The 10,127-nt window shown below is 38.1% G+C and overlaps 1 protein-coding gene across 1 annotated transcript; it reads left to right on the forward strand.

Moving 5' to 3' along the window:
* The first annotated feature begins 8,058 nt into the window (after positions 1–8,058).
* On the forward strand, positions 8,059–9,701 carry LOC18439161 (uncharacterized). The gene has a single exon (XM_006849333.4). The coding sequence runs from the start codon at positions 8,106–8,108 to the stop codon at positions 9,069–9,071; it is 966 nt and encodes a 321-aa protein (XP_006849396.3). The 5' UTR covers positions 8,059–8,105; the 3' UTR covers positions 9,072–9,701.
* The last annotated feature ends 426 nt before the right edge of the window (positions 9,702–10,127 follow it).

The following is a 10,127-nucleotide window of genomic DNA, read 5'->3' on the forward strand; positions in this document are numbered from 1 at the left end:
CCCGTGGGACATCCAACGATCATCTAACCATTGATGAGGTGGAGGCTTGTAGTTGTTGAGTGGTGCATGTAACCACCACAACACTAAATGGGCAGCCTCTTAGTGCTCTATAACAAGGGCCCCCCTACCCATACGTATTAGACACTCAGAACATACTGAGGACACTTTTGAGCCTCTCCATGCACATTTCTCTGCAATTCCAGAAAGCATAACAGTCAGGCTAAATCTCCCTCTCTCTACTCATTTTTCTCTTTTTCTCTCTCTCATACATCAAGACTCTAGTGCCTAGTGTGTTGGTTCCAAGCTTGAGATAACGCTCCTGCGTGCCCTTAAAACAAGAATAGTTAGAGATCCCATTTTTAAAATCGTACTATTTGTTGTCACCATTTCACCCACTAAACTTCCAACATGTTTTTGCATGTGTTTTTTCGCTGATTCAGTATCAGTAAAATGGTGATCTGGACCACTGATTCATTGATCCGGACTGGTTTTTACAATGCCCGATCCTAGACACCAATCCTTTTTTTAAATCACTTATTTTTTTGAACCAATTTTGGAGATGTAATCTGTTATTTAATGAAGCCATATTTTTTGAATCTATACGTTTCATAATATATTGAAAAATCACATGATCTTCTATGAGCAGTGGTTTCCCTATTAGATGGGCATGAACATGAGGAAAGAATCACGTTAATCACGGGAGACTGATGCTATCTAATTGAAAAGAAATGGAAGAAGAGACAAGGTTTTATACTTTTTGGTTTTTTTTATAAAAGGCATATGTAAAGAGAGAGAGAGAGAGAGAGAGAGAGAGAGTGTTTATGCAGGTGCATGTACAAAGATACTAAGAGAGAAAAAACAGTGAGTTCTTTAGCCGGATATTTTTTATGGTTAAAAACCTTGTTTTAGGGCTTGAGATTAAAAACCTTACTCTTCATACTTGTGTTGTACTTTTCTTTATTAGTTAAACAAATACTATAGACGTAGGGAATTGTTGAATTATATAAATCTTTGTGTTCCGCACTTTTAACTTTCATTAGAATTTTTGTTTCCCTTTTCTTTTTTCCCGATCTTGGGTTTTACCCTATGTAATTTATATGAGAGCTCTTGGGTTTAAGATTGATGCCTGGGTAAGAGGTTTATGGTAGATCGCAGATCTTTAAAGATGGCGGTGAAAAAGTCAACTAAATATGAAAATTTGACCAGGAAGTTAAATATGCCTATGATGTTATAATGGCTTTGAAAGGTAAAGAAAAGAAACCTAATAATATAATTAAGAGGAATTTGATGGGAAATATCAGTTGGCCATTGCAGATATTCTTTTGGTTGTGAATGAATCTACTTTATTCTATTTCTCCTCATAGTAACTGTCGAAGGATCATACAAAAATACTTACGAAGGTATAAGTTCCTAACAAAAAATTTCTTCATCGACAACTTTATAATTTCAAGATGAATCATTTAGCTTCCTTGCAAGGGCACTTGAATGAATTTAAAGGCATGATTAGCAAGTTGATGGTATTAGATGTGAGAAATGATGAGAATAAAGTAACCATATTTTATTGTTCTATGACAGAATTATAGGATGGGTTGAACATGAATCTCAATAATGAGAAATCTATTCTATTTAATTCTATTAGATCTATATATTTTATAGAGGAGTCTAGGTGAAAGCCTTGTAAAGAGTCTCCTAGGAATGTATTTGCAGTGCGAGGTACATCAAGAGAGAGACCTACATACAGTCGAAATGCAAGTCGAAAGGGTGTGGGAAATCAAATGTTTGTAGATCGGGATAAATAAGCTTGTGAAGAATGATTGGAAGGCCCAAGAAGGAAACTAGAAGTTCAAAATATGATCCTAATGAGAAGCATGGTTCCAGTGATTCTCAAGAAAATCTAGTAGAAAAAATTTATTTGAGGATGGAGAAGTGTTTATAGATAGGGATAACTTTTGCAATATCAGCTATTTAATTTAAGGGTGTCGTTTCATTAATTCTACATACGGACTGATTCTATAAATACCAACCATATGATGCAGGTAACTCATGTAGAATAGTGGGAGTTAGAGACATGACAATCATGATAATCAATGGAGTGACATGCACAATCCCAAATGTTAGAAATGTTTTTGGCCTCAGAAAGACTGTTTTATCCTTCGAAAAATTTTGATTAGCAAAGTTTCATGTTTATAGGAGTTAATGATTGAAATAACAAATTTAAAGGGAGCACTAATAGATGCAAAAAGAGAGCTAGTAGGCAATTTGAATAGACTTGTTGGAAAACCAATTTTAAGAGGCTAATTTTGTAGAGTTATATGATTTATGCTTTTGAACCACATGAGTGAATGTGGACATATGGTACTTCTTGTTAAAAATATCTTACCTTGTTTAAAATCTCTTCATTTATATTTTTAAGAGTCATTCATGTTCAGAAAACAAAATACATCGTACTTTGGTTTATCTACCACTATAAGTAAGGATTCAGAATTACCTCACTTAGGCAGGTGAGTATCACGTGTCTCTATGAGGGTTGCTGGCATATTTAGTCACTTTTGTTGATGATTTTTCAAGAAAACTACCGGTTTATAAACTTAAAAAAAAATAAGATGCCTTCAACTGTTTTAAAACGTTTAAGGTTTTAGTAGAAAATTAGAAAATGGTTAGAGCATCAAATGACCAAGAAATTATAGAGGGATAATTTTATTCTAGTTAAAATAATAACTTTTGTAGTGAGTGTGATTTTTCTATGCAGTTCACGTTTCATAAGAAATCTTAATAAAATGGGGTTGAGAGCATGAATCTTACCATTGTGGACCATGTTAGGTCTATGTTGAGTATTAATGGGTTAGAGTAGTATTTTTTGGCAAAAGAAATTCAAACTGTTATCTTAAGTATCAGGTCAATTAGCGTTGCGCTAGAGTACAAGACATTGGTTGAGGTTTAGACATGTAAAATATTTAATTATTATTTCATTCATAGTTTATGATGTGGTAAAAGATTCCACAGAAAAGAGAACTACGTTGGATGTGAAATTAATAAAGTTTTTCCTCTTGGGTATATAAAAGGTATGAAGTGTTACAGATTGTGGGATCCTAGTTATCACAAGATTCATGTCATCAATATGTTATTTTTAGTGAAATTCAATGTAGAAAAAGAAAGAAGTACCATATGTAGGTACTGTTATATAGGAAGCAACCATGATAACTAGTGAGATGATAATCAGAACTGAGATCTTGAAATTGTCGAAGAGCTAAAAAACATATTTAGGTTATGTTGAATTGAGAAGATTTGATAAACCTAAAATGGATCCTGTGAGGCTTAAGCATTGTATCTTCTCCTATGCTTGCCTCTAGTGCAGGGTAGACTAATTCTTATTGTGACGAATGTGACGTTGATGAGGCTAGTTAATGGAGAGCATCCGTGGAAAAAGAGATGAAGGCCTATAAAAAAGTAAAACATGGGACCTTATCAAATAGCCAGAGTTGTGAAAAGCCATTAACAATTGGTGGATCTTTAAGAACAAATAAAGTTTAGATGAGACGATAAAAATATACAAAGTTCTATTGGTTTTAAAAGGTTATGCACAAAACACAAGTAATGATTTTGATGAATTTGTTTTTCTTATTATACAGATGACCATTATTAGAGTTTTTTGGCCATGACGACTACTCTTGATTTAGAAATAAAAGTAATTAAATGTGAAAACTATTTTCTTTAATGGTTCTTTAAAATAAGACAATTTCCAAGGGTGTTGTTGAGCAAGATGAGAAAAATTAGTTTGTAAGTAAAGGAATCATTGTATGGGTAGAAACATACATTAGAGGTTTTTCTACAAGTAATTTACTTCTTTTATGTTAAGCTTGAATAGTTGTACATATGAAGTTGCCAATTGTACTTATTTTGAAATTATGATGATGGAAACTTTGTCATCTCGTTATTCTTTGTCGATGATATAATTATTGTATGATCAAATAAAGATAATATTGCAACTCTGAAAGCTCAGTTAGATGGGGAATTTGAGACGTAAGATTTGATAGTCTTCAATCAATTTGTTTGATGTGTGTACTTAGAGAAAGGAAGAACTTGATAATTTGTTTAACTCAAAAGAGTTAAGCATAAAAGTTTCTAGACTACTTCAATATTTAAAAGGCTAAATTACTTAGTACCCCATTTTATGTGCAAATAAAGTTGTCATCGAAATAATATCCTAACACCGAAGTAGGTGGATGTCAAAAATATGATATTATTTAGTTACAGATACTCATGCTTCATATAGTTAGCACCAAACTTGACATGGCACACTTAGGAGCTATAGGCATGTACATAGCTAATCCTTACCCTGATCACCATACTGCTTTGAAGTGGATCCTTCATTATTTTTAGAGAATTGGTAATGGTGGTATTTGGTATATTAGGATCGTTTTGAAAGTTCTCAGTTATGTTGATTCAAACTTTACAGGTTATTTTAAAAAAAGAAGGTCTACTATTGAGTTTGTTTTTACTTTTAAGAATTGTTGCCCTTGGTCATCGAGGTTACAATTTTGGTGTTTTCCAATAGACGCTGAGTACATGTTAAATCATGCATTTAAAGAAATAATATGATTAAATAGGTTACATTGAGAGTTCCAAAGTGTGCGAGAAGGATACAATTTCATTGTGATAGTCATTGTACCTTATTTTTAGTTACGAATCCATCCATCTATATAATAGGACAAAACATATTGATATTCAATATTATTATATTCATAGTATAATAGAAGATGAAAGAATTTAATTGCGAAATATTTATATTATTGACTAAGCTCATTGGGAAAAAGACGTTCATTTGATGCAGAACATCCACAGGGCTCGGTTACATGATTTAGTAACTACTAGGCCACAATTATTTGAAGTAAAGTAGTCACATTGAAAACATGTCTACAAATGGGAGAACATTTAGAATGTTTCTTAATAAAGCTACACCATAATATCCACTTAAGAAAAACAGGTACACGTATAAATTAAGGCTATTTGCTTTTGGTACAATGATGTCATAATCATTACTGATCATTAAATGTGAAATTATATGGTTGGGGATGTATCATCGAATGTATACGTAGTCCAATGCAAAATTCTTTTTCATTGTATCTCATGGTTAAAAGTAGTTGTAACCTTCTTCTACCAAAAATTAATATCCTTATATTATACAATAAACACATCCATTAGAAAGAGCATAGACTATGTACTACTGAATGATTAGATCTAAGTTTAGAAACTTAAAATAGTTTATTTTTTCCATAAAATTTATTCGTCAAGTTGTTGGAAACTGAATCGGAATCTGAATCACCGTATTTCCGAACAAATCCTCCATAGTAGTTTTCGAAATGGAAGAACCGTATGTTCGCTCTGAGGAATATCATACACAAGCCTTACTAAATAAGCTAGTATATAGTCTTTTTATTTAGGACACAGTATCTAGGTGGGCAAGCCTGTATGGGCGCATAAATTTTACACCATCCTACTCGATTGGACGGCGTAGGTTTTTTGCGTGCAAGCGGGCCTACCTGTAAAAAAAAAAAAATCTTTTTATTTACTTAGTTTTACAAGAATTCTCTCTTCCCCCTCTATGTGAAGAGATGTAGGACGCATAGGTTGATCACAACCAGACACTAGGGAGAAGTCACCCCACATCAATACAGGTGGAGAATCCCCCAACTCAGATATGGGACTATTGATTGATAGGCATTGGTGTGGAAATTTCATGGAAGGAGAAGGGTTAGATGAGTTTCTCCAATATGGGTATCCAAGTGATTGAATCATTAATAAATAAATACAAAATAAAATAATAAAAAATAAAAAATAAAAAAATAGAGCCCTACTGAGTGAGATGTGAATAGAAGGAATGGAATGATGGGTATCATATTCCCATGTGAGATTTGGCGTGTCGCCAGGGCCTCCGTTCCCTTATCATATTGGGGGAATTCCGGAATGATCTGGTCAAGCATTTACCATTTTTCTATCAATTTATTTACTATTTCCATTCGCTAAAAATATCAATCAATCAGGGGAAAGCAATTTATATTATAAGGAGGTGAGTAGGGAGAAACCGTGGATCGCCCAAATTCCACAATAATATTTAGGGTTTTTTAAATGTTTGGCCCGCGGACATTCGGCGACCCCACGGAAGAGGGAAACTGTTAGAGAGAGAGAGTGGAATTCCGTTGGGAAAAGGACTAGGACCCGTAACAAGATGTGAAGGAAGAGTTGAGATTCTTGAGGCAGTAAGAAAGTGGGGCCAAAGCTCAACTGTGAGAGCGAGAGAATCGAGGGAATGCCAGGTGGTGTAGAGAGAGAAAGTAGACTAGTGGATGGAGTCAGTCATGAGTGCAATGGCAAGCAGGCGAAGAGCATAAATTAATTGATGCGGAGGCGGAAGCATAAAAAAGCTCTTAATAGATGAGGAAGCACAAGCAAATACACATATAATATTGGTAAGAGAGATAAGAGTGAGATCTTTGTCGTTTGTCATCCTCTTCATGGTGGGGGAGGGTGGATGGGGTTAGGTTTGCGTGGGTTTGATTCTTGGTCCCCTCCCCTCCCCTCCCCTCCCCTCCCCCCGCCCGCCTCTTATTTTTCGAACTCCCAGCAATCCGTCTCAGGTTTTGTGTGTAGCAGCAACGGGAATCTCACTCTCACGCTCTCTCTAGACTCGTGGTAGTGGGTGGTAGGACCCATTGCTAGTCACACTGACCAGCACTCAATCGACCGACACCCTTACTTTTTCTCTTTCCTCTTTTTTTTTTTTTTTTTTCTCTTTTTAATCTCAGCCACCCTTTCGTCGCGGTTCCTCTCTCGTGTTCCATATTTCACGTTTTATTGGACAAATCTGGTTTCCATTTCTCTCTCTAGGTTAGAGAGAGAAAGCGACATCGGGATTAAGGTGAGAGGAGAGGAAAGAGAGGGGAATAATTGTGGGGTGTAGGAGAAGATCCCTCGGTTTACTACAAAATCCGTTTGTTCCCTTCACTTTTGAGCTTGGGGGTGAGCTGCCCACATGGGCCTCAAGCCATTAAAATGATAAAATCTCTCAAGCCCACTGCCTGACACAGCTACTGCACTCTGCCCTAACGGTTTTCCATGGCTGTTTCACTTTGTTTCTCTCTCTAAAAACTCTTCTTCTCTCTAGAAACACAAACACGCACACACTCTCGCTCGCCCCCACATGGGCCGGGGTCTTGTCCCTTTCTTTTGGAATTTTTCGCTCATGTACAGAGGTGACTGCTACGTTCGTATATTGAGGGGGTAGGGCACTTTTAGGATTCTTCTCATGCCTCACCGTGACTCTCTTCCTTTGGATTCTCTCTCCTCCTCCCTTTCCTCTCTCCTCCATAAAACTCAACATCTCATCGTGTCACGCTCCATTGGGATTCTCTCTCCTCGTCCCTTTCTCTCTCCTCCATAAAACTCAACACCCCCGAAATGCTTTCCATTCTCTTTCTCTCTCTCTAGGCTTTCCACCCATTCTAATGGGTCAGAGTCTTGTTTTTGTTCCTCTGCTATTTAATAGAAGCACTGGTTGATGGGTATTTTTGGGTTTTTTTTTGTTTGTTTAAGAAATTGGGTTTGTGAAATCGAACAGTGTGGGTCGCGCGTGGGGGACTGGGGACCCATGTATCATGGGATGTAATTTTGTTTGCCCTTCCATTTCATTCCACCGATCACTTTCTCTCTCTACACATTCCTTCCCCATCTGGAAGGCTTTCTCTCTCTAGACCTGAATTCCTTTTAGAATAAGCCTGCTCCTGTGCTCCGTCTCCATTCATTTCTCCAATCTGGAGAGGGAGAGAGAATAGGCGACTTCCGGCATGGTTCTTCCATCTCCACAAGTTTGCATGGACTCGACGCAGTGGCCACAGGCACGCTCTCTCTCTCTAAACATCTCTCTCAAATTCTCAATTATTCACCGCCCAACAACGCACTTCTTGTTTGGTAGCTTTTGGATTGGAATATCTAATACATCACTGTTATGGATTGCGTTTTCCATCTCTCATATTCGTTTCTCCTTCTTGTTGCAGAGACTGATCCAGGTACATGACAGAGGAATCACACCGAAACCTCTTGTTGATGATATGGTGTCATCTTCTTCTTCGAGTCTCATGGATCATCGCCATAGCCAACTGCAACAACAAACAGGAGGGGCCGGTGGCCTGAAACCCCCTCCTGATCAAGCCCTGAAATGCCCTCGATGCGACTCTTCCAACACCAAATTTTGCTACTACAACAATTACAGCCTCTCCCAGCCCCGCCACTTCTGCAAGACCTGCAAGCGTTACTGGACGCGCGGCGGCACCCTCAGGAATGTGCCCGTTGGCGGGAGCTCTCGCAAAAACAAGCGAATCAAAAGAGGAGGGCCATCATCTAGCACGACGTCCTCGGAGAATCAGAGCAGTGGCAACAACAATATTGGGAGTCAATCTGTCGATCCGCCCACTTCTTCGTCGCCTGCGACCGATCTGGCTTGCACCCTTCAGGGCTCTGTGGGCTCGAACCACCCAATCTTTTACGTATTGCCGAGCTCGGCTGCTGATGTGAATTTGGGCTTCCCGACCTCGTCGTCCTTGACAAGTGGGTCTGAGTTTCTTCATCTCCCTCAATTTTCTTCTCTCTCGAGCTATCTTCAAGACCACCAGGTTGCTTCTTTTAATCCTGCACACCAGGTTCAGGAAGCTCCTCTTTCTCTCCTCCCTGATCTCTCCAGGTTTAGTAGCCCTTTGATTGAGGGGCCAATGGATGCACCGTGGAAGCAGCAGCAGCAGAAGTTGTCTCTCTCTCTAAAGGATGGTCACGGCCATGAGAGTTTGCAGTTCCTCTTTCCCTTCGAGGAGGGATCGAGGAGGGCCGAATCCTTAAGAGCTGGGGTGAAGCTCGAAGAAGATAACGCTTCCAGGCTCGGCCAAATGGATTGGCAAATGCCATCTGCAAATGCCTTCGAAAATGGAGGAAATGACCCCTCTCCTCTCTACTGGAACCAGTCCACAACAACATCTTGGCCTGATATCTCAAGCTACAGTTCATCAGTGACCCCATTGATATAAGGGGTCCAAATCCAATTTGGCTGCAACTATTTCGGCCTGGTTTCAAAGTGTTTTTAGTAGTGATCTTTCTGGTTCGTTTCTTCACATCGCTGGGGCTTGGATCGGAGGGCTCATGTCAGGTGCAGTAAGGGGAAAAGCTTGTTTTTGGCAAGGGCTTCTTCGCCATTTTGCTCTGAGAGGAACCTCGGATCCAAGGGACTTTTCATTCTCCTGACTTAGTTTCTGGCTTTTGGCTAACTACTCATTCATGGCATGAAGAGCAATTAACCAGTTAGGGTTTATTTGCAAAGTGGGTTGGCTATGTATATACTATATAGATCATCATGACATAATCTTTTTCTTTGCCGGTTTATTGATTTCTCTGGTTCTGAGATTAATTGTTGGGGTTTGTTTTCTCTGTTAGGGCTATCGATTCTAATTATCTGAAGCAGTTGAGCGATGAGGAATTTGGGTTCTAATAATCTTATTATTGTGATGGGATTTTTCTCTCTGTCAGTATTTGTGGAATAAAATGTTGATTCCTAGTAGAGAGAGACAATGGGTGTCAGTAAGTAGAACATTTCAGTTGTTGGTTTGAGCATTGGTTATGGCATGACTGCTGCAATGTGGAATTATGTTGCAGACCTTAAAGCTTCTCTCGCTCTTATGATTTTTCATCGCTCTTATGATTTTTCATCTCTTTTTCTCTATGTGAACATCGTCATCATCATCACAACACTTTCTTAACTATTTGGGGTTCGGGTATGTTGATTCTTCTCTCCTCTATCAAGAATTCGTAGAGGTCATATATTCTTGTATCTATTTGAATGCTGGTCCGTCATTCTTTTCAATCTAAATATGGATAGCTTTGGATTTAAAAAAAACCTACTTAAACCACCTAAATCACATGTCTGAGGGTTCTTTGATTTTGTTTCTTTTTCTTGTGCCCAGGAATATCGAAGGCGTTCACAGAGTAATGTATCAACTATTCTTATGAAGCTTCTTCCATTTTATTTTTAGTGGTTTGGAATAGGATGAATTTATAATTGGTAGTATGCATGGCTGGATTATAGCACA

The sequence above is a fragment of the Amborella trichopoda genome, chromosome 2, assembly GCF_054954075.1.
Source record: "Amborella trichopoda isolate Santa Cruz 75 chromosome 2, AtrichopodaSantaCruz75HAP2 v2.0, whole genome shotgun sequence".
NCBI classification, from domain to species: Eukaryota; Viridiplantae; Streptophyta; class Magnoliopsida; order Amborellales; family Amborellaceae; genus Amborella; species Amborella trichopoda.